The sequence below is a fragment of the Nomascus leucogenys genome, chromosome 10, assembly GCF_006542625.1.
Source record: "Nomascus leucogenys isolate Asia chromosome 10, Asia_NLE_v1, whole genome shotgun sequence".
Lineage (NCBI taxonomy): Eukaryota > Metazoa > Chordata > Mammalia > Primates > Hylobatidae > Nomascus > Nomascus leucogenys.
Genome location: NC_044390.1, coordinates 77846164 through 77871641, shown reverse-complemented (window position 1 = coordinate 77871641; position 25478 = coordinate 77846164). Strand labels below are relative to the sequence as shown.

The following is a 25478-nucleotide window of genomic DNA, read 5'->3' as shown; positions in this document are numbered from 1 at the left end:
CAATGTACAACATCCGGCGATGGCTGAAACCGGCGGTGTGCACAGCTGCATTTCCTCCCCCAGCGCCAACTCCCGCGTGCAACTTTGCAACTCACGCTCGGGCCCGGCATTGGGGGCGGGCCTATTTACTCTGCCCGTTTGGCGGAAGGATCCCGTGCGCGGACGCGGTTGCGCTCAACCTCTCCGCCCCGCCCCGCGCCCGGGCCCCGCCCCCTCCGGCGCTCGGGCCCCGCCCCCTCCCGCGCGCCTTGTGGCCCATAAAGAAGTCCCGGCCAGGCCGCCGCACTCCCCGCGCGCATCCGTGCGCCGCCCGAGGCTGTCTAAGGAGTCGGCGGCCATTTTGTTCTTCTCGTGGTTCCAGTGGGGAGAGAAGGAGGAAGCAGGGAGCGGGGCGGCAGGGGGGGGACCCGCCGCGGCTGCTGCCACCGCCGCCACCACCGCCTCTGCTCGTGGCGTGGGAAAGGAGGTGTGAGTCCCGGGCGCGAGCCGGCGGCGGCGCCGCTGCGGGAGGGTCGGCGGTGGGAAGGCGATGGCGGATTTAGATAAACTCAACATCGACAGCATCATCCAACGGCTGCTGGAAGGTAAGGGGGGCGGCGGGCGGCTGAAGAGGGAGGCGGGCCCGAGGGCGGCAGGCGGCCCCGGGGGCTCGAGGGAGGGGAGTTGGGAGGCCGGTTGGGCTTGCAGCACCGTGGGGAGTGAGCTCCTCGAGTTGGCCCACGGGCCGGGGACCGCAGCCGGAGGGAGACCAGCCCGGGATTCCCAACTTGTCGCCAGCCGCGGACCCTCCAGGCTCCGCTCATTCGTTGCACGAGGATGCAGGCTTCCTCCCGGCCGTGGAATTTGAAAACTCCGCTCCCCACCCCCACGTTTCCCGCCCCTACCCGTTTGCCCCCGCACACCGGACGGGTCTTTGGAGCGATGGTTGGGGATCCCAGTCCAGCCTCCTGGACGACGTGTGCCGTACTATGCGAGATGGACTTTTCGGTGCTCGTCCTCTCAGAAGGCAGTTTGATGAGGGCATGAGTTCCACCCGGTTTGGGGGCTCTTTTCCTGCTTGCTTTTATTTTTATTTTTCGTGGTTCTGGGGTCTTGGGGGGCCCATTTCTTGTTACTTGGTAACAAGCGTTCATGTCTCAAGAGGTGTGAGAACCTGTCTTCGCCTGCCCTCCAAATCCTTTTAAGTTGTTCTAATCTTGGAGAGGTCTCCGCGCTCTTTTCCTGAACGTGCATCTGAACAGGAAGCCAACGAGGCTGACGGTATCATTATCTTTCCAATGTGCCAGGCTCTGTCTTAAGCACTTTGCATCCATGAAATTATTACTATAATCATAACTGACGCTTCTAAAGCGCTTACTGTGTGTCAGGCATTCTTTGAGCACTTAAGACAGATTTCATTTAATTCTCCCACCCATTGCAAGATATTTGCAATTTTTTTTTGTTTTTGTTATTTTACAGAAGAAACTGAGATGAAGTCACTTAACCAAGGTCACACAGTTAGTGACAGTTGGGTTTCAAACCCAGATAGCCGGGAGCTAGAACTCGCTACAGACAACACTGTCACCTTATGTAGGAAGGAAGGTGGCCAGTGGTTAAGTAAAGATTAATAGAAAGCTTTAAATTTCGGCTCGTCTAATACTTGTGAGGTGCCTGGCAATTGATTCATGTTGATGTGGGAGAGGGGCGAGGTTCAGCTTTTAAAGAAGGAAGCTGAAGTGAGCTGCTTTCAGATTCAAGGGCATGTCAACGGATGCTAACGTCTTATCCAAGACTTTGTAAGAATTCATATCCCCTAACTTGGACACTTCATAATGGGAGCTTGGCAGTTTTAACTGCTTTTTGCCTTTATACAGTCCTAAAATATTGTTGGACTATAAATGCTGTGAGTGGTGGAGTCGAGGGCATGAACAGTTGGACAGCTCTGGTGTTAGAATTTGCAGATCTTTTAAAGTAAGTTATTAAAATGAAGTTCCTGAAAATATCTCTTCCTTTTCTTAATCTGTGCATTCTTTCCTTTTATGCTGTCTTTAAAAAAAAAAAACATTAAATGCCATTAAGGACCCCTGAAATGCTCTTGAAATGTTGTTGCAGGTGAAAACCTTGTATTGTAGGTGAAAACCTTGTCATTCCTTTAATGCCAGGTATTTATATAAGAACCATACTTTTTCATACTAGTTAATATAGTTCTTTAATTTATTCGAGGCAGCAGTTGGTCAGAAACTGATTAAAATAGTTTGCCGTAAGAAAGGAACTTTTTGTTAAATATTTTCTTTCTAAATTTTAAAATTCTGCTTATCTCTGCAGGGATATGTGTGGCTTTATTTCTCTGAGGAAACAGGAAAAGTTGGAATTTGCATGGATTAGAAACATTAGAATTTTAAGATCATCTAAGGCTTGCTGATTTAAGTTCTGGTTTGCCCATAACTGCCTCTATTCATAAACAGCTTTTGTTAATTTTAATCTTTAAAATCCTAATAAGTAGTTTGCCTGGTAAGTAATGATACATCTAAAATGAGATCATTGTTTCTTAATAGTTCTTCTTGTTATGTGGCACTTGCAAACCAGGTTTTCTTATATTTCATTTTTTGCTGAAATTAATAAAGCAGTGCATTTTAATGTCTTGGGAATAGGCTAACTGCAAAGTATACTTAAATTTTTTTTTTCTCATGGGTGTTAAATTGGCAGAGAAACAGTCGAAGATGATCCATTGAGGATACGTAGATATCTAAGTTAAATGACGGTAATAAATTCTGTGTTTTACAATTTTTTATTTAAAAAAATTAAATTTAATAATTTAAAATAGAAATGAGAGTCTCACTGTGTTGCCCAGGCTGTTCTCAAACTCCTGGTTTCAAGCAATCCTCCCACCTCAGCCTCCCCAGGTGCTGGGGTTATAGTCATGAGCCACCATGCCCAGCCTAAATTTTGTTCTTTTCGTAATGCCCCCAAAACCTTTTTTTTTTTCCCTAAATACTTTAAGATGTAAGTATATCTGAAAGTAGAGGGAATATGACTTTTGTGACTTTGGTAGATTTTTTTTACGTGTTCAGAATTGATCTTTTAAGCTTGAGAGCAGTATAAGCTAGTTGAGAAGTAGCTCAGTAATAGTACTAAAAAGCTAACTGAAAAGTGAAGTCTTAAGAAAAACAGCATGTTGGTTTAGATCTTAGTCACTAACCTTTGCAGTTCTTTTCTTCTCTGAATTCTTCGTATTTCTGCAAGCGAGGCATCACCTCTGCAACCCACCATGGATGCTTTTATCCAAGCTCTGCCTTGCTGATGATAAAACCTTAAGGTTGTTAACTCCTTAGTATAACTGATGTTAGTTATTTAAATAACTACACAGTAAAACGGCATTTTGAGAGAAAATAAGCCAGCTGTTGATTTGGTCTGATGTATTGAAGAAAAGTGAGATTTGGAGCAGTTTTACTTTGTAAATGACCTCCTTCAAGGAGCCGTGGTGGCTAGCATTTTTCTTGCCTAGCAGGTGTTTGTAACTTACTTCATTCACATCTTGGTTTGCAAGAAGCATCTTTGCTTTGAAGAAGGCCATTGTCAAAGTGCAAGACCATGTCAGGCTCTGCAAAATTGCCTGACTTGTTTTAGTGACTTAAATATGATCTCTGCCCTGGCTCACAGAAAGTGCTTACAGATTTAATCCTCTGATACATAAGGGTTGTTCTGAAAGTAGGGAGTGTTCAGATATTCTGAAACTCTAAAATTGTTTAAATAACCCATGTGTTCAACTTTTTGGTGCAGTATAAAATGTTCATGTTCTGGTGTTTAGCCATCCCTGGTCCTAAAGATAATAAAGGACAAACATAATGGTTTAAAAAGGGGAAGGTTTCTTAATATGCTAACCAAAAAAAAAAAAAAGTAATCTTTCCTAATGAACATCTGTAATTATTTAATTTTTTATTTCATTTTGGAGACAGTCTCACTCTGTCACCCAGGCTGGAGTGCAGTGGTGGGATCCCAGCTCACTGCAACCTCTGCCTCCCGGGTTCAAGCAATTCTCGTGCCTCAGCCCCCTGAGTAGCTGGGATTAACAGGCACGCACCACCACACTCGGCCAAGTTTTTGTATTTTTAGTAGAGATGAGGCCAGGCTGGTTTCGAACTCGTGACTTCAAGTGATCTGCCCTCCTCAGACTTCCAAAGTGCTGGGATTACAGGCATGAGCCACCGTGTCCAGCCTGTAATTATTTGTTTACAGGGCAGGTAATTTTTACCCTCACATCCAAGTTGTCAGTTTCTAATTCCCTCATTGATAAGAACTCTGATGTGAGCCCTTGCCCTTCCTTTCCCATCAGTATGTTGGTCGTATGCCCACTTCCTCTCCTCCTAGGCAAGGTGGGAAAGCTCTGTTGGAGACAGATGATCTGCAGCTTGCAGGAGTCCTTTTTTAAACCACAGCATTGAAAAAGGATTACTCTCCTTGTGCCCGCAGTGCCCTCTTGCCTGTCAGTAGCAGGAGGCAGCAGTGAAATCTGACAGAATTGTGTGTGACATTGTTGTGCTTGGGGGGGATGTGACATAAAGGAGTGCTCTGCATTCTGAGCCTAGGGCGTTCCTCCTCAGAACTGGGCAAATGGACATGCAGTTGTAGCCCAGCAGTGGTCAGCTGTAGAAATTAGTGAGGTGATTTGATGTCTTTGAAAGCACAGTCCTATTGCAACCTGTAACTTGTGCAGAGTCACGGTACCAGTCAGCCCACTTGACTAGGTGAGGATTCCTGATGGTAAAGCAGGGAAATTATTGATGTTATATGGACTTCACCATTTAACTTAATTTACAATTGAGGCCATTAGTTGACCTTAGAGATTGAAATATGAAGGAGATAATATTCTGGGTGTCAGTCGCTTTGTAGATAAAGAACTGGAAAGTCATTCAAGACCAAGAAGAAAAGATTTCATTTCCATGGAGCTTATGGAATTCCAGGACAGAGTTTGACATTTTAAGATCATACCTCTGTATCCAAAGCATCGAGAACAGATGATGTGTTTGTGGATCTTGGTGATTTGTCTGAAATCTCCAGCTTCCCCACTTCACTGGGGTTTACTGTCATCCCTCTTCTAGAAGGTAGTGGTCGTCACCGACAGCAAAGCTTACAGCAAATGAAAACTCAAAATGTAGGGTCAGATGTAGAGTCTACTCAGTGGTATATTACCGAAATGTGTTCTTAAACTGTGGAAAATTAAAGTTTTTAATGGATTGGCTTTATTCTAGGTGTAGAAAACTCAAGATGCTTTATTGAGAACAGTAGACAGTGTTTTGCAGCCACATCCTATCTGCCTTGAAAAAAATGGTGTCACTTTTATTTATTTTTTTACTAGAGACTGGGTCTCACTCTGTCCCCAGGCTGGAGACCTGAACTCCTGGGTTCAAGCGATTCTTCTTTTCATCCTCCTGGCTTGCTGGATTTATAGGCACACACCACCGCACCTGGCTAATTTTTTTTTCTTTTTCTTTTTTTCTTAAAGACAGGGGTGTTGCCTAGGCTGTTCTTGAACTCCTGGGCCACAAGCAATCCTCCCACCTCAGCCTCCCAAAGTGCTGGGATTACAAGTGTGAACCACAACTCCCTGCCTTGGTGTCACTTCTCAATGCCTGAAGTATAACCCCATCAGTTAGGAAAGTCAGGATGGGAGAGGAAAGGGTGTGGAAACAATTGTGATAATCAGAACATGGAAGTCTTTCTGCTGGTGACTTTCCAGAGAAACTGAAGGATTCTTTTTTCTTTTCTTTTTTTCCTTTTTTTTCTCTTTTGAGCCTTTCTCTGTCACCCAGGCTGGAGTGCAATGGCAGGATCTCGGCTCACTGCTGCCTGTACCACCCAGGTTCAAGCGATTCTCCTGCCTCAGCCTTAGTTGTTGAGTAGCTGGGACAACAGGCATGAACCACCATGCCCTGCTAATTTTTGTATTTTTAGTAGAGATGGGGTTTTACCGTGTTGGCCAGGCTGGTCTCGAACTCCTGACCTCAGGTGATCCACCCACCTCGGCCTCCCAAAGTGCTGGGATTACAGGCGTTAGACACCGCACCTGGCCCAAAGGATTCTTGATAACATTTTTGTGGTTTATGCTTTCTGCAGAAAAGAACTCAGTTGTTTATGGGAATGCTTAATGTTGGAAATATTTACTGTTTTTTGTTTTGGTTTGAGTCTTATTTTCCTAAATCTGTCAAATATCATGAGGCTATTGATTCACTGAAATGAATATGATGTGGCATATTGTTAAAATTATCACCTACTTTTTAACAGGATTATTTTAAAACAGCAAAATCTTCGTTGGCTTATTTTTATACCACTTGTGTCTTTCTTAGGTTCTGAAACTTCATTAGAATTCAGCTAAGGCTTTTTTAGTATATGCTATTTCTTTAATATGTTTTTCTTTAAACAATTAAGGGGCCTTTATGTGGCAAGGAAAATACTTTTTTATTCCTCATAAACTCAAACTTGTCTTAAATTTCCTTCCATAGTTTCCATCTTTGCTTTGCTTGTTGCCAGTAACTAACTTTCAAAAGTTAGTATTGCTTATGAGAAAGAGCTGGTGTTGTAAATAATCACCAATGCTATTTTATTTATTTATTTTTTTTGAGACAGGGTCTCACTCTGTGGCCCAGGCTGGAGTGCAGTGGCATGATCTCGGGTCAGTGCAGCATCTATCTCCTGGGCTCAAGTGATCCTCCCATATTAGCCTCCTGAGTAGCTGGGACTACAGGCGCATGCCACCATGTCCAGCTGTATTTTGTATTTTTGGTAGAGACTGAATTTCACCATGTTGCCCAGGCTAGTCTCCAACTCCTGAGCTCAAGTGATCCTCCCACCTCAGCCTCCCAAAGTGCTGGGATTATAGGCCTGAGCCACCGCATCTGGCTGCTATTCTTTTATAATTCAAATTTTTACCAGTTTGTTTTCAATAAAAATGTGTGGAAGTTTTTATCATATGCTCATATCAGTGATTTGCCAGAAAAATAGATCAGATACATTTCTACAGAGCAACCTTCGCTTTTAACAGTAATAATACATTTTTCTGAATCTCCCTTTCTAGCCAGATAAATATTAATAGTTCTACTGAAAAGTCACATCCTTAGGTCTAAATTGGTGTTGCTTTTTTGTTGTTGTTTGTTTGTTTTGAGACAAAGTCTCATTCTTGTTCCCCAGGCTGGAGTGCGATGATGCGATCTGGGCTCACTGCAACCTGCCTCGTGGGTTCCAGCGATTCTCCTGCCTCAGCCTCCCGAGTAGCTGGGATTACAGGCACCTGCCACCATGCCCGGCTAATTTTTGTATTTTTAGTAGTGACGGGGTTTCACCATGTTGGCCAGGCTGGTCTCGAACTCCTTACCTCAGGTGATCTGCCCACTTCGGACTCCTAAAGTGTGGGATTACTGGCATGAGCCACCGCACCCGGCTGAGACAGAGTTTCTTTCTTGTTGCCCAGGATGGAGTGCAGTGGCACAATCTCAGCTCACTGCAACCTCCACCTCCCGGGTTCAAGTGATTCTCGTGCCTCAGCCTCCTGTGTAGCTGGGATTACAGGCGTGCGCCACCATGCCCAGCAAATTTTTGTATTTTTAGTAGAGATGGGGTTTCACCATGTTGGCCAGGCTGGTCTCGAACTCCTAACCTCGGGTCATCCGCCTGTCTTGGCCTCCCAAAGTGTTGGGATTACAGGCATGAGCCACCGTGCCCGGCCTTCTCCTTTGGTTTTGAAGTTCAATGTAGAACAGATTCTTAATTGGGAGGGTGGTATGGTGGATGCACCACTAGTTCTAGCATCGTGGCCTCGTGTCCTTAAGCTCTGTGACTTTGGACTAAGTCACTGTAAAATGGGAGATGACAGTGCCTGACTTCCAAGGATCGTTGACAGGATTGAATGGCAATATAAAGCCCCTAGTACAGTGCCTAGTGGATAAGTGCTCAGTAAATGTTAATTACAACGAGTAAATAATTCTGTTTGATGGACATTGAAAATAGTGAAGTGGGCCAGGCACGGTGGCGCACGCCTGTAATCCCAGCTACTTCGGAGGCTGAGGCAGGAGAATCACTTGAACCCAGGAGGTGGAGGTTGCAGTGAGCCACGATCGCATCACTGCACTCCAGCCTGGCAACAGAGCAAGACTCCATCTCAAAAAAAGAAAGAAAAAAATAGTGAAGTGAATTTGTATGTTTTTGGCTGATATGGCAACTTTTTTTTTTTTTTTTTTTTGAGATAGAGTCTCACTTGTCGCCCAGGCTAGAGTGCAGTGGCACGATCTCAGCTCACTGCAACCTCCGCCTCCTGGGTTCAAGCGATTCTTCTGCCTCAGCCTCCGCAGTAACCAGCCACCATGCCCAGCCTGATACAACAACTTTTAAGAACTCTCCGGTGTTCACTTGGACTGCCAAGACCCATTTGAAATCTCTGTTAGTCAATTCAACATGAAATTTAAGGGTAATTCCAGATTTTCATACTTTGAAAAATATTCCAGTAAAGCCTGGTAAGCAAGTGGCACTGTTTTATAATTTTATAGTGCAGAAACATGCTTTTTGCTCATCTAAAGTGTATAGTCTGGGCTGGGCATGGTGGCTCACACCTGTAATCCCGGCACTTTGGGCGCCGAGGCAGGCAGATCACCTGAGGTCAGGAGTTCGAGACCAGCCTGCAATATGGAGAAACCCCGTCTCTACTAAAAGTACAAAAATATTAGCTGGACATGGTGGCGAATGCCTGTAATCCCAGCTACTCGGGAGGCTGAGGCAGGAGAATTGCTTGAACCTGGGAGACGGAGGTTGCAGTGAGCTGAGATCGCGCCACTGTACTCCAGCCTGGGCAACAAGAGTGAAACTCCGTCTCTAAATAAATACATATATAGTCTGGAATGTATATTTAATTCTAATGCCACCAGTCAACGCTACTTAAAGACTTAGACAGATTTCAGTCATGCAACAAATTTTGAGCACCTGCTGCGTGCTGGCTATGGCTCGTGTACACTACAGAGCAGGACTACTGCTGTGGGTTTACTACTGTGGGTTTACATTCTATCAGTGGGTCCAGATGAGCCGGCAGAAGCAAACTGGCAAGTATAAAACAAATACAAGCATGGTTGAGGGGGTGTGGTGGGAAATGACCTGATGTTGAGAGAGCCTTTCAAAAAGCATGCAGCAAGCTTGTGAAGGGAGAGGAGGAGATGGATGAGAGAAGCTTTTCTCCAGGATGAGGTGTGGTGTCTGAGCAGAGGCCTGAAGGCTGAGCAGCTGTATGATAACTGATGGAAGATGATTTTGGCAGTTTCTATCTTTATATAACTTCTTTCCTTCTGCTAATTGTAGGGAATTTTTTTTATTAATTTTTTTTGCACACAAAACAAACATTTTCTAAAAATACATACAAACAAAAAGATATGTATCAAACATATTAGGAAGATGGGGAATAGAAATGGGGGGTGGGAATTAAAATAAATGAGAGAGGGACTTTGTATGGATCAATGATAATAACTCAATCAATCCTCTATGTCTTTGACAAAGAAGGAGAAGGAAGAGGAAGAAAAAGAAAGTGGGATAAAGGATCAGAAAGGGAGGAAAATAGAAAAAATTAGAGTATGACTCCAGGGTAGACCTGTTTTGTTGTTGCTGGGTTGGTTGGTTGGTTGGTTGGTTGGTTGTATTTTTCATATTTTTCGCCATGTTGGCCAGGCTGGTCTCGAACTCCTAGCCTCAAGTGATCAACCCGCCTTGGCCTCCCAGAGTGCTGGGACTACAGGAGTGAGCCACCACGTCCAGCCCCTACATTGCGTCTGGCCTCCGTGGTAGACCTCCCAGACGGGGTGGCCGGGCAGAGGCACTCCCCACATCCCAGACGGGGCGGCCAGGCAGAGGCGCTCCTCACATCCCAGACGGGGCGGCCAGGCAGAGGCGCTCCTCACATCCCAGACGATGGGCGGCCAGGCAGAGGCGCTCCTCACTTCCCAGACGATGGGCGGCCAGGCAGAGGCGCTCCTCACTTCCCAGACGGGGCGGCCGGGCAGAGGAGCTCTTCACATTCCAGACGATGGGCGGCTGGGCAGAGGCGCTCCTCACTTCCCAGACGATGGGCGGCCGGGCAGAGGCGCTCCTCAGATCCCAGACGGGGCGGCGGGGCAGAGGCGCACCTCACTTCCCAGACGATGGGCGGCCGGGCAGAGGCGCTCCTCACTTCCCAGGTGGGGCGGCCGGGCAGGGGCGCTCCTCACATCCCAGACGATGGGCGGCCAGGCAGAGGCGCTCCTCACGTCCCAGACGATGGGCGGCCGGGCAGAGACGCTCCCCACCTCCTAGACGGGGCGGCGGCTGGGCAGAGGCTGCAATCCTAGCACCCTGGGAGGCCAAGGCAGGCGGCTGGGAGGCGGAGGCTGCAGCGAGCCAAGACCACGCCGCCTGGGCAACACCGAGCACCGAGTGAGCGAGACTCCGTCTGCAGTCCCAGCACCTCGGGAGGCCGAGGCGGGCAGACCACCGGAGGTCAGGAGCTGGAGACCAGCTTGGCCAACATAGCGAAACCCCGCCTCCATCCAAAGGACAAAAACTAGGCAGGGGTGGTGGCGCGCGCCCGCAATCCCAGGCAGCCCGCAAGCCGAGGCAGGAGAATCACGGGAGCCGGAGGCAGGGAGTCTGCAGCGAGCCGACTACACTCCAGCTTGGGCAACAGAGGGAAGAAAAGAGAAAGAAAGAAAGGAGGGAGAGGGAAGGAGAGGAGAGGAGAAGCTGGCTGCTAATTGTAGGGAATTTAAGAAGCTTTCAGACCATGTTTGTTGATGTTTTTCGTAAGCACCATTCTTTAAATAGAAATCTTTATTTTTTCTGGAAAAGCTGCATCTAATCTTAATATTAAGAGTAATTTTTTTTCTTTTTTTTTTTTCTTTTTTTTTTTTTTGAGACAGAGTCTGGCTGTCGACCAGGCTGGAGTGCAGTGGCGCGATCTCGACTCACTGCAGGCTCCGCCCCCCGGGGTTCACGCCATTCTCCTGCCTCAGCCTCCCGAGTATCTGGGACTACAGGCGCCCGCCACCTCGGCCGGCTAATTTTTTGTATGTTTAGTAGAGACAGGGTTTCACTGTGTTAGCCAGGATGGTCTCGATCTCCTGACCTTGTGATCCGCCCGCCTCGGCCTCCCAAAGTGCTGGGATTACAGGCATGAGCCACCGCGCCCGGCTAAGAGTAATTTTTAAGGCCAGGTGCAGTGGCTCATGCCTGTAATCCCGGCACTTTGGGGGGGACAAAGCAAGAGGATCACTTGAGTCTGGAAGGTTGAGGCTGCAGTGAGCTACGATCATGCCACTGCACTCCAGCCTGAGCATTAGGCTTCTTCAAAAAAGAAGAATTTTTAAGTTGTTGTTAGTATTGCTTTTGCTTTTTACGGATCTCTGAATGTCACCACCCAGAAGACAGAGAAACAGAATAAAGGAGTTAAATATAAACTATGTTCAAAGGTGACAGTGGAGAGCTTCCAAAGCCAAAAAAAAATTGTTAGCAACATTGATTTCATCTGATGGTGTTGACTAGCTACAATAGCATTCATACAACAAAGCCTGCCATTATATGGTATGAGCCAATTATCGCAGAAATATTCTCCTGGAAGACTTAGAGTCAGCTATTCATTCATAAGTGTGGGACTCTGCTGAAAAAAATTCACGTTGAAACCGGAAGCTTCTAGGATTTCCTTCCTAGCCAAAAATAAAGCTTCCTACTGGGCAGTCTGCCCAAGTTTTTGGTTAACTTGTGGTGAAATCACTGATGATTGGCATTTTCTGGCCAATGAAGCGGGATCCCATCTTTCACCAGGAGTATTTCCTGAGTTCTAACTCTGTATGTGTCTAGAGAGAAAAAGAAAATCACTTATGGAAAAAACATTTCTTGTTGTTCAGTTGCTGTTTTATTAAATATGCATCTGTTTCATATCTTTCCTCGAAGACTATTATTACTGTGCTTTTATTGCTTCTTCTTGTATAACATTTTTATCAGAACGAGACTTAGTTACATATTTTGGGGTCCAAAAGTGAACTTTATAACTGTAAAAATAAGGTACATTTAGCAGTTCCATGCTACTTTATCTGTATCTAATGACTATCCAGTCTGTTACAACTGGAACCAAAACCGAAAATTTCTTTCCCACAACTACCTACGTGCTGACAAGTGAGCTCTGTTGCGAAGTTTGTACTTTGATAGAAGAACCCTAAGTGCTCTGGTGATGTGGATGCCCCATGCTGTGCAATGATTTCCTTCTCCCGTTATTATCTTATCTGTTCAAATTATTAGGAAACGTGCTTTCTTACAGTATAGCACGTGACTGACATCCTTTGCCCTATATAGACGTCAGCATAAACACAAATGCAGGCCCAGAAAATGCATGGCAAAATAAGTACGGTGAACCAACATTTTCTTAATGAAAACAACACTAACATTTTTTCATAGGTAAATTAAATCAGAGATCCTCAGGAGGAGATACCCATGGTCCTCTGAAAAACACTGATGGGGGAGGGTTCTGAATATTTCCAATCCTGTTTCTTTTCTTTTTTTTTTTTTTTTTTTTTTTTGAGACGGAGTCTCGCTGTGTCGCCAGGCTGGAGTGCAGTGGCGTGATCTTGGCTCACTGCAACCTCCACCTCCCGGGTGCAGGCGATTCTCCTGCCTCAGCCTCCCGAGTAGCACGCCATGTTGGCCAGGATGGTCTGGATCTCTTGACCTCATGATCCGCCCGCCTCAGCCTCCCAAAGTGCTGGGATTACAAGAGTGAGCCATTGCATCCGGCCTCCAGTCCTGTTTCTAACAACATTCGCACAGACAGGATGGCTCCTTTTTTGGAATACTATAAAAGAAGTCTTACTTGGTATCGAAGATGCAATTAAATCTTGTCTAAGATTTTAAGATTCTAATTAGACATTAAAACCATGTTTATTTTAAGTGTCCTGAAAATGAAGCCACTCAGAAAGCTAGTTAAACCATGTTTTTGCCCCTTTATCTAAATCTCATATTGTATTTTGTATTTTGGCTTCATTGGACTAATTGCAATTTTTCTCCTGCAGTGAGAGGGTCCAAGCCTGGTAAGAATGTCCAGCTTCAGGAGAATGAAATCAGAGGACTGTGCTTAAAGTCTCGTGAAATCTTTCTCAGTCAGCCTATCCTACTAGAACTTGAAGCACCACTCAAAATATGTGGTAAGTTTGGGGCACACAAGTTATCTTTGGTTACATGATTGATTAACTGAGTCAAGGATATGTTGATGACCTTGTATTAGCTAGCAGAATCATTATCCTGTTTGCGAATAGCTTGGAACTACTTAAAATTAAGTTAAATAGTAGCTTTAGAATAAATACCTCTAATGGACTTAGTTTACTTAGATGTACTTCAGATTTTTTAAAAATATATTTTGCTGAAATAATAAACATTGCAGAAGAAAAAAATGAAACTAAGAATGGAGAGCTGAGGAAAGGTCTGAACTACATGGATATGTAGGAGTATGTTTAAGTTTAAAACAACACTGGTTATAGCTAAAAATAGAACTTCCTTGATGCTGATTTTGTGGTTCTGTTTTCTGCATAATAGAAGCAAATAATCTGTGTTTTAACTCAATGTAAAACTAAACTTTATTCATTTGAGTAATATATTCTTATAGCATATTTGCATTGATAAAACTTTGTGTTCATGTTTTTAAAAGTAAAATGTTCTTCAGCATTATCTAGCAGGGAGAAATTGAAAGCTAAATGCATTGATGGGTGGGGGGTGGGGGTGGTGTGTATGTGTGTATGTGCTTTTGTTCAGATGGGGCCAAGTCTCACTAGAAGTGCAGCAGTTCTGCTGACACAGTACCCAGAGACTGAGCTGTCAGAGATCTGATATTGATCAGTCAGCCTGAAAGGAATACCATGTTACTTGGCAAGAAGGCATGCTTGGACATAATAACCCTTTCCACAGAATAAATTCTTAATTAGTTGAATTTTATGTGAGGTTCTGGACATACACATATACTTAAAATTTTTGTTAAGCTCAGTTGAACTAAATATAAGATTGGAAATTACTTAGTGTTGGCTGCCCAATTAAACTCTCATTACTAGAGGTCAATGCCATTGTACAATGAATATTTAAAGAATGTCTTTCCAAAGCTTTGTTAGTGGATTGAGCTGTAAGTATGGGAACACTGTGTAACAAAATTCTTGCTTCCAGGTGACATCCATGGGCAATACTATGATTTGCTGCGACTTTTTGAGTACGGTGGTTTCCCACCAGAAAGCAACTACCTGTTTCTTGGGGACTATGTGGACAGGGGAAAGCAGTCATTGGAGACGATCTGCCTCTTACTGGCCTACAAAATCAAATATCCTGAGAATTTTTTTCTTCTCAGAGGGAACCATGAATGTGCCAGCATCAACAGAATTTATGGATTTTACGATGAATGTAAGTACTTTTCTATATCTAAGGAAGAGTTATTGAAATTAAGATATTTATCATAATTATCACGTACTTCTGTTAGGAATTGTGAGAGTTTAGATGCAGTGGTATCATCTCTCATGTTTTCTATTTCATCAACTTGTTTTTAGCTTAGCTTTTTTAGGGGGGTGGGGGAACGGAGTCTCACTCTGTTGCTCAGGCTGGAGTGCAGTAGCACCATCTTAACCTCATTGCAACCTCTGCCTCCCAGGCTCAAGCGATCCTCCTGCCTCAGCCTCCCAGATAGCTAGGACTGCAGACATACATCACCATGCTTGGCTAATTTGTGTATTTTTTTGAAGAGATGGGGTTTCACCTTGTTGCCCAAGCTGATCTGAAACTCCTGGACTCAAGGAATCTGCCCGCCTAGGCCACTCAAAGTACTGGAATTACTGGCGTGAGCCATGGTGCCCAGCCAGTTTTTTCTCTCTTGGGTAGAAAAATAACACTGCCGCTGTAATAAAATAAGGTCTTGATTCTTTTATGATGTGATGATCAGATTAGGAAGTAATGATCATGGTAATGGTTGCTTCAAGATTTAAATTGTTGTATTCACAGATAACTTAATTCTTAGTAGAAATCTGAGAACCATTCCAAATAGTTTTTTTAAGCAACTTTATTATGTAATTTCATTCCATGAAATTAATCTGTTAAAAGTGTACAATTCAGTGATTGTAGTAAATTTATTAGAGTTATGTGACCATCACCATAGTCCCCAGGCAACCACTAATCTACTTTTTGTCTTTTCTAGACAACATTGCATGCAAATGGAATCTTGCAATATGTAAATAATTAGTTTTTGAAATTATTATAGTTTTTCTCCTTCTGGCATATCCGCACCCAGGAAGAATGGCAATAACTTTCCTAAAACTAAAATGTGCTGAACAAAGATTATTTTTACAGTATTTTACACATTTTGTGACCCGTTTTGGATTGTTTAATTAAAGGTGCACTTTGATTTGACTATTGACAAAACACAGTTCTTAAAGTTTTGAAAATAGGCCAGGCACAGTGGCTCACGCCTGTAATCCCAGCACTTTGGGAGGCCACAGCGGGTGGATCACAAGGTCAAGAGATCAAGACCATCCTGGCCAACATGAGGAAACCCTGTCTCTACTAAAAATACAAATATTAGCCAGGCGTGGTGGCAGATGCCTGTAGTCCCAGCTACTCGGGAGGCTCAGGCAGGAGAATTGCTTGAACCCGGGAGTCGGAGGTTGCAGTGAGCCAAAATCACACCACAGTGCTCCAACCTGGGCGGCAGAGCGAGACTCCATCTCAAAAAAAAAAGCTTTGAAAATATATCAGTTCAATAAAGGGTTTTAAGTCAGAAAAGGTTTTGAATCTTTACCTTCACCTTCCTTTTGTGCTCATCATTGCTGCCAGGAGGGGTTTCAGGTTTGGAGTGAAGAGGTGGTTAAGGAACTTCAGGTACTTGGCATTTGCTAATATGATTATAGGGAGATCAGCAAAGGGTTGTCCCTGTGGCCCTCCCCAGACCACATCGTAACCTAGAGTCTCCAGATGCGGTGTTTTTCCATCTCAATTCACATAGATGTGTTGAGCTAGCACATTTGTTAGAAGTGCATCCTAGAAAGATTATATTCACAGACTGAGCCCTGCTACTACCACCCTTTCCCACAACTGGATGTTTGCTTGGTCTGTGACCTTGAGATCCAGCTGTTAAGATAGGGTGGCAGGAATCATCAGGGACAAAAATTCTGTGGGTTCTGGACTGACTGATAGCATTGCACTTGTACATGAAAGACATTCAATATTAACAGTGATTCTGTGTCAGAAAAGTACCAGTAAGCCAGTTACTACTCCTTAGGTAGTGAAATGCAAGGCAGGTGTGATGGGGTTTTTTTGTTGTTTGTTTTTGAGACAGAGCCTTAGGCTGGAGTGCAGAGGTGGGATCATAGCTTACTACGACCTATAATTTCTGGGCTTAAGCAATCCTTTCACCTCAGCCTCCGTAAGTGCTGGGATTATAGGCATGAGCCACCACACCCAGCCAATACTGTGTTTTGGGTACTTATTCCAAGTGTTACTCTGGAGTTAAGAAAGGATTCCTTTTACATAGCTGTTAGCCCAGCAAATACTTTTCATGTTTGCACTGATGAATTCAAATCCAGTTGACCTCATTGTTGTGACGTGTATCCTAATATAATGATACTGGCTGCATCAGTTTCAGTTTCTACTTAATGCAGAGGCCTTTAAAAAATGACTTAGAAGATCAGTGTTGGTGGATATCAGTTTCAACTCCTGTTTGGTCATCAACACAATTTATAGATCTCATGCTCAAGCTTCCTCTCTCCCATCAGGCAGATATAATTTGCCATCCAGTCTACTTGTGGGCATAAAAGTGCCCTTGACATAGGTGGCTTTTGGTTGAAGGCTTGCAGACATTTTATATATATATAAAATACTTATTAATTTTATTAAAATGAGAAGTTGCATTCAAATGTTGATTTTCATGGGACAAGTTAAAAACCACTGCCTATTTTCCAGGTACATAAGTACTTTATACTACCATTTCTTTTTTTTTTTTAAACTTTGCAAATGTGATGGAAAGGCTGAGGTATATGTTGTTGGGTAAAACATGAGTGTTTGTTGATCTGTTTCTGCTACTGTAGCTGTCTGATGTACAGTAATGGGAAACTGCATTACAGGTTATGGCTCAGAATCTTAGGATTTGGAAGCTAGGCGATTACCCTGGCTAAACCTTTCAGGAGCCAGATGTTCTTAGTGGTCTGAGATGGCCTTAGGGAGGAAATGAAGAGAGAAGAGAAAGAGGCAGGCCCACCCTTAAAGTGCTGGGAGGCAAAAGGAGGAAACAAACTGACTCTTGATGGAGAAGCCAGCAGGAATCAGCAGGAGAAGCTGGAGTATGTGGCATAACTAAAGAATCAAAGCCTGGGCTTGGTAGCTCATGCCTGTAATCCCAGCACTTTGGGAGGCCAAGGTGGGTGGATCACTTGAGGTCAGGAGTTCAAGACCAGTCTGGCCAACGTGGCGAAAACCCATCTCTACTAAAAATACAAAAATTAAGTATGGTGGTGCACACCTGTAGTCCCGGACACTCAAGAGATTGAGGCAGGAGAATCACTGGAACCTGGGGGACCATGGTTGCAGTGAGCCGAGATTGCGTCGCTTCACTCCACCTAGGTGATGGAGTGAGACCCCACCTCAAAAAAAAAAATCCAGAAGTGAAGCTGACCTTGGGGAAAGAGGAAGTCACTATCACTGGGGAGCTAAGACAGCAGCTCTGTTTTTATAATACAGGTTAAGTATTCCTTACCTGGAATGCTTGGGACTAGAAGTGTTGCAGGTTTCAGAGGTTTTTTGCTTTTTGTTTTTTTTTTAATTTTGGAATATTTGTGTTATAATTACTGGTTAAACATCCCTAAGCCAAAAATCTGAAATCCAGAATGCTCCAGTGAGCATTTCCTTTGAGCATCATGTGAGTGCTCAAAAAGTTTCAAATTTTGGAGCATCTTGGATTAAGGATACTCATCCTGTGGTGGTAGTAGTAGTAGTAGTATTGCTGTTGGAAATGGGAGGTGGTGGTTTTGCAGATTGCCCTTCAGCCTTTCGTAAGGAGGAGTTTGTTTTTTTTTTTTTTTTTTTTGAGACGGAGTTTCACTCTTGTTGCCCAGGCTGGAGTGCAATGGTGCGATCTTGGCTTACTGCAACCTCTGCCTCCCAGGTTCAAGCAATTTTCCTGCCTCAGCCTCCTCAGCCCGGCGGGAGGAGTTTGTTAAACTTTCCGAACCCCCCAGTGAAGGAATTAGTAGCCTCTAAAGAGATATGCAACAGGGTGAACAATAGTCAGAGTTAGACCCAGTCATTGAGAAACCAGAAATTATTAGGAGAAAAGATAACACTCTCCTCTGTAGAGAGAAGGCAAACATTTGTTGAATTTACATTACATTTCAAGCCCTGTGCTAAACTCCCTAAGCTGCTTGATTTGCATTACAGGGTAGGAGGTGTGGTTCAGGTCACTTGCTTGGGCTGGCTCTAACTCTCAAAGGAGAGGTACAGGTTTAAACCTTTAGATGTCCCTGTCGTCCCTAGGAAGAGACTAAGGACAAACTCTTGGTTTGTTTTGTTTGTTTTGTTTTGTTTTTTGAGACGGAGTTTTGCTGTTGTTGCCCAAGCCAGAGTGCAATGGCACAATCAAGGCTCACTGCAACCTCTGTCTCCCGGGTTCAAGCGACTCTTCTGCCTCAGCCTCCCAAGTAGCTGGGATTACAGGCATGCACCACCACACCCAGCTAATTTTTGTATTTTTAGTAGAGACAGGATTTCTCCATGTTGGTCAGGCTGGTCTCAAACTCCCAACCTCAGATGGTCTGCCCGCCTTGGCCTCCCAAAGTGCTGGGATTACAGGTGTGAGCCACCACGCCTGGCCAAACTCCTGGTTTTTAAAGATTGTGCTTAGTATAGTAAGTACAGGAAACAAAGGCATCTGGACAATTGGACAGTTCTCAGTCAATCCACAGAAATTTGTTCTTGCAAGATATGTGAGTAGGTTTTAAACTCAGAACATCAGTTTCCTGTAGAAACAGTGCATAGAGGCATATTTCTGTCAGAACTTCACTCTGACTCCAGAATGTGGATGCCTGTGCTGTTGAGGGAACATGACCACCCTGTGACATCAGGCCTGTGGGAGCATGTGGAGCCTGTGCACTGTTGGAAACAAATGCTCTGTAGTGCCTGTGAGAGGCAGCCACTGCTATGTGAGCATTGTGCCTCCTGCTAGAGTACTGAGGGCTGGGGATCCTCTGGTATCAGTAGGTTATTGAGGGGGGTACATGGGGGATGGGTGCTAACTCTCAGGTTTCCTCAGAAGGAAGGTCGTAACGCCACATGTATAAGTTCGTAACTGAATTCAGAAGTAGGGAACTAGCTGCGGTGAGATTGGACAGAGCAGACGATTTCAAACAGAATTGATGCTGCCAGATAATTCCTGGGATTTGATGGCAATCCTTAATCATTATCAAATCTGGGATTCTGGTTTCATGCTTCTGTGGAATTTAAAAAGATTTCATGTGAAAATGTAAGTCATTGCTTTTAGATCAGATATGTGTCTCTCCTAAACCCCTTTCCTAAGGAGAGTCTTCAAAGGGATGGGGTCTCACTATGTTGCCCAAGCTGGTCTTGAACTCCTGGGCTCAAGCCATCCTCCTACCTCAGCCTCCCGAAGTGCTGGGATTACAGGTCTGACCCACCACGCCCAACTCTTATTTTAAAAGAGCCTTAAAATAAGATGGTTTTATTAAGATTCTTAATAAAAACATAGTTTCGTTTGCTTAAAAGGCACCCAGAATCTTGCTTTGGGGGAAGTTAATCCTGAGAGAATGAGGCTACAGACAGTAATACTCTCTTTTTAATCACAGGTAAAAGAAGATACAACATTAAACTATGGAAAACTTTCACAGACTGTTTTAACTGTTTACCGATAGCAGCCATCGTGGATGAGAAGATATTCTGCTGTCATGGAGGTAGGTGAGCTGATTTTTGTTCCAAATAGGTTTTGATCCCTTCCAAAGGGTGAACACTTTAACATTTGTGAGTTATCATTGGGATGACTTTCTCTGACAGAACACTCTCCTTTGTTGATGTGTTGCATTGCACCTTCACTCTGATACAGCCAGGATCATTTGGATAAAAATCTCAAAGAATTGATTTATTACAGGGAATTCTAGACTCTGTAAGTTAGGTTTGAAAATAGAGCAGAAAATTTTTATTTTTATTTTTTGTAAGGATGAGTTCTCACCATGTTGCCCAGGCTGGTCACAAATTCCTGGGCTCAAGCAATCCTCCTGCCTCAGACTTCCAAAGTGCTGGGTTACAGGTGTGAGCCACTGTGCCCGGCTCAGAAAAGTGGTTGTTTGTTTGTTTGTTTGTTTGTTTTTGAGACAGAGTCTCACTCTCTCGCCCAGGCTGGAGTGCAGTGGCACCATCTCGGCTCACTGCAAGCTCTGCCTCCCAGGTTCATGCCATTCTCCTGCCTCAGCCTCCTCAGTAGTTGGGACTACAGGCGCCCGCCACCACGCTTGGCTAATTTATTGTATTTTTAGTAGAGACGGGGTTTCACCGTGTTAGCCAGGATGGTCTCGATCTCCTGACCTCATGATCCACCCGCCTCGGCCTCCCAAAGTGCTGGGATTACAGGCTTGAGCCACCGCGCCTGGCAGAAAAGTATTTTTAACTATAAAATGAATAATGTGTAATTTGCTGTGCCAGAAATCCTCTAGAACACTCAAGATGTAAATAGATTTTCCCTTGATTGTTTTTTATCCTCTCAGAACTTTCTCTGACTTAGATTTTAAAAGTTATTTTGGCCAGGCATAGTGACTCGCATCTGTAATTCCAGCACTTTTGAGAGGCCAAGCCAGGAGGATTGCTTGATGCCATGAATATGAGAACAGCCTGTAACATATCGAGACCCCTGTCGTTAGAAAAAGTTTTAAAAGTTAGCCAGGTGTAATGGTGCGCACCTGTAGCCATAGCTATTTGGGAGGCTGAGGCGGGAGGATCGCTTGAACCCACGGGTTTAAGGCTGCAGTGAGCTATGATCGTACCACTGCACTCCAGCCTAGGCAACAGAGCAAGACTCTATCTCTAAAAATATATACATATATATTTTATAAGTTGTTTTGCTTTGCTCAGTGGTTGTGCTTTCTATAATGTAATTAAAATAGTAATTGCAAAGAGAATTTATTTCCATGTATGGTCTGAAATTAATCAGCCATCAAAAAGCCAGCATAATGTCTTTTATCTCTGTGCTTCTGTACTTAGACAGGTTTTGGTAGAGTTGGATACATGGTTTTTAACTCATACAATATGCATCCCATATTGTAACTCGATAGAATAAGCTCTTGTAGATTTTAATAGTCTGTGAACAGTGCAGGTTTCCTAGAGAACGTACCTCACACTGAGCATCCTTATCTTCTCAGCTCAGTCATTATAAGCCATCAATCATAACATCGCTCATTATTGTCATCAGCTGGGGGAAGCCCATAGAAGAGTTTTTTAAATCACTGGATTTTATTTTACAGTGTTCTGTATAATATAACTGTTTCCATGTACTGTTTAAACCTACTGCACCCCATGCATTACTGAATATAATTCTAGTGTGTATCCAGTTGTCCTTTTTCTGTTTTTTTTTCTTTTAACCAAAAGTAAATAAAATATAATCATAGATTTCAGTTTTTATGTCAGGATTATTGAATTTCTGTGTAGACAAATAGAACTTTTGAAGGGGTAGTATCCTTTTAAAAGTTCTGCTTTCTTCATTTTTTTTTTTTTCCTCATTGAATAGGCTTATCACCAGATCTTCAATCTATGGAGCAGATTCGGCGAATTATGCGACCAACTGATGTACCAGATCAAGGTCTTCTTTGTGATCTTTTGTGGTCTGACCCCGATAAAGATGTCTTAGGCTGGGGTGAAAATGACAGAGGAGTGTCCTTCACATTTGGTGCAGAAGTGGTTGCAAAATTTCTCCATAAGCATGATTTGGATCTTATATGTAGAGCCCATCAGGTATTGATTTTGAATTTTACATGTACACTTAAGAGCATGTGTGTGAGCACAGATTCTCCTTGTTGATTTTGGTGGGTAGGTATTGCTTATTTATACAAAGTGTTTCTGGAACACAAGATATCAGGCTCAATGGGAAACTGAAACATGGTTTTACTCACCTAATATTTGCACCTATTTATACTGAAAAAATTTTCTCTTCAAGGTGGTTGAAGATGGATATGAATTTTTTGCAAAGAGGCAGTTGGTCACTCTGTTTTCTGCACCCAATTATTGTGGAGAGTTTGACAATGCAGGTGCCATGATGAGTGTGGATGAAACACTAATGTGTTCTTTTCAGGTAGAGCATGCTTTCAACATTATTTCCTTTTAATATGTTTACACTTTGCTGATTGAAAAATATAATTGCTACTTTTTGCCTAGTATTCATTTATGCTGAGTAGGCTAAGCTTTTATTTTCCCTTAACCAGTGTGTATTATAGTTGAATAACGTGTGGATCCCCTGTAAAAGAAAAAATTAATTATGGCACCTTTTCCCAATGTTGAATTATAATGTTTTGCATTGCATATTGCCTCCTTATGCTTTATGGCTCTTTTACTGTAAATCTAAAACCATAATGACAATGTAATGTTCAGCTAAAATTAAATCACCACTTGCATGTGAAAAGTACTGAGTGCCTTGTGCTGTGTGTTTACTTAGTTCTGCCCTCTAGTCTGACTTCCACAAAACTTCTGTTAATGTACCATGACATCATTTGTCCTTCAGTTGGCACAAAAGCATTATTTAGAATCTGCCTCAGCCTTTCTCATTTGCTTATTATGGTAAACTTGTACAACTTCAAGCCAGCCTAGTCATAAACATAAATACAGCCACCAAATCATGTGGCAGTCATCAGTTAAATGAATTAAAATAGTTTTTTACCAATTATCAGAGAGAACTTGCAGCTTTCAAAATTCCAAAGATTGTGCAAGGATCCCCTACAGGTTGGAGAAACACTTTTGTAAAGAACTTTCTCCCCTATATCAGAAGGAGTAGCTAAAGATAGTACCAGGTGTAGACTTCAGAAGATTGTCATTATACTCAGAGACAAAAATAATTTGTCCAGATCATAGATTTTATCTGTTCGTCATAGCATTAATTACTAAATGTTTACATTCAACGTAGCTTGTGTTAATATGCTAGGGGGGCTTTTACAGTTGTTGGGGCAGTTGTAAACACCATCTGAACAAAAGATCTAAATGAAATTTAAGGACACTTAAGATTTGGGGTTGAGCATATTTCCTAAATCAACTGTCTTTTGAATCTCCAGATTTTAAAGCCTGCAGAGAAAAAGAAGCCAAATGCCACGAGACCTGTAACGCCTCCAAGGGGTATGATCACAAAGCAAGCAAAGAAATAGATGTCATTTTGACACTGCCTAGTCGGGACTTGTAACATAGAGTATATAACCTTCATTTTTAAGACTGTAATGTGTACTGGTCAGCTTGCTCAGATAGATCTGTGTTTGTGGGGGCCCTTCCTTCCGTTTTTGATTTAGTGAATGGCATTTGCTGGTTATAACAGCAAATGAAAGACTCTTCACTCCAAAAAGAAAAGTGTTTTGTTTTTTAATTCTCTGTTCCTTTTGCAAACAATTTTAATGATGGTGTTAAAGCTGTACACCCCAGGACAGTTTATCCTGTCTAAGGAGTAAGTGTACAATTGATCTTTTTTAATTCAGTACAACCCATAATCATGTAAATGCTCATTTTCTTTAGGACATAAAGAGAGCCCTAGGGTGCTCTGAATCTGTACATGTTCTTGTCATAAAATGCATACTGTTGATACAAACCACTGTGAACATTTTTTATTTGAGAATTTTGTTTCAAAGGGATTGCTTTTTCCTCTCATTGTCTTGTTATGTACAAACTAGTTTTTATAGCTATCAACATTAGGAGTAACTTTCAACCTTGCCAGCGTCACTGGTATGATGTATATTTAATTAAAGCACACTTTTCCCCGACCGTATACTTAAAATGACAATTAAAGCCATTCTTTTAAATATTTCTGACTCTTTCCTAAAGCCAAAGTTTCTGTTGAATTATGTTTTGACACACCCCTAAGTACAAGGTGGTATGGTTGTGTACACATGCTGCCTTCTTGGGGATTCAAAAACAGGTTTTTGATTTTGAATAGCAATTAGTGATATAGTGCTGTTTAAGCTACTAATGATTAAAGGTAATAACATTTTGTACAATTTCCATATAGTCTATTCATTAAGTAATCTTTTTACAGTTGCATCAGGCCTGAACCCGTCCATTCAGAAAGCTTCAAATTATAGAAACAATACTGTTCTATACGAGTGACCGATTATGCTTTCTTTGGCCTACATTCTTTATTCTGCGGTGAAGTTGAGGCTTATAAGTTAAAACAAAGGAACTAACTTACTGTCCACCAGTTTATACAGAACTCACAGTACCTATGACTTTTTTAAACTAAGATCTGTTAAAAAAGAAATCTGTTTCAACAGATGACCGTGTACAATACCATGTGGTGAAAATGAATTCAGACTTATTAAATGATGAACTTGTTAAATCTTCTCAGTGTCTATTTATCAGCACAATACACACAGGAGAACTGTTGATGGCATATTGAATAGATTTTCCTGAATAAATTGCTCTGGAAACCACACAGTTGCATTTTGGTTTTGCTTCTTTCAAATAGTCTGTTTTCCAAAGATGGATTATAATACAGATACTAATACTCTTTGAGTTGTAACCTGGGGACATCTATTCGTGTAATAGAGTGATGAGGTGGAACGATCCTCCTCTACCATTTGGGGAGATGGGGATTAATCTGTGTCCATAGTTTTCTTACTGTCTAGGTTCACTTGAACTTAGTGGCGAATTTGAAAGCAGCTCACTTTGTTATTCTGAATCAGCCACCTATATTTTCATGCACAGTTCTTTGATCTCTTCCCCCTTCCCTGGTTTATATGGAACACAGTATCATGTCGTATTTTGTCACAAGTATGTATCTTAATTTCTCAAAGGTACGCTAAAAATGAGTGAAGAGCCATGAAAAGCTTTTTTTTCTGTTACAAAGTGGTCTCCCTGAGGGCGTTGGCAGAGGACCTAGCAAGGAACTGTTTGAAGGACACAGAAGAGCACAGGGCCGTGGACTCCCCTCTGCTAACAAGCTCTGGTCCTGAGGCATCTGGACCCTGCCCTGCTCCCATCAAAGAGGGAAGGGGGACCTCATGACCTTCCTGCTCCACATTGACAATATCCAAACTTGTGCTGTTTCACTTTTACGTAATATTCTCCCAGACTTCTTTGACTATAGAAAGAAAAAAGTGAACGATAATTATGTCAAAGGCAAATTCTGCACATCTTTATGTCCTGAACATTAATGAATTGACACTAGGATTTCAAAATGCTATAAAGTTGTGAAATTGGGCTGCTCTACTAGGATTATATTATTGGATTGTGGTATCGGGCTC

General features: G+C 42.9%; 1 protein-coding gene across 2 annotated transcripts; it reads left to right on the top strand.

The window, feature by feature from the left end:
* The first annotated feature begins 258 nt into the window (after positions 1-258).
* Positions 259-24667, top strand: PPP1CC (protein phosphatase 1 catalytic subunit gamma). 2 transcript variants are annotated; one of them, XM_030821385.1, is made up of 8 exons: positions 259-584; positions 13044-13175; positions 14182-14412; positions 19848-19952; positions 21776-21999; positions 22202-22336; positions 23307-23367; positions 24272-24667. In XM_030821385.1, the coding sequence occupies exons 1-8, from the start codon at positions 530-532 to the stop codon at positions 24340-24342; spliced, it is 1014 nt and encodes a 337-aa protein (XP_030677245.1). In that variant the 5' UTR covers positions 259-529; the 3' UTR covers positions 24343-24667. The 2 variants fall into 2 exon arrangements, with proteins under 2 accessions (XP_030677245.1, XP_030677244.1); XM_030821384.1 differs by having other exon boundaries at positions 23307-24665.
* Positions 24668-25478: the final 811 nt, after the last annotated feature.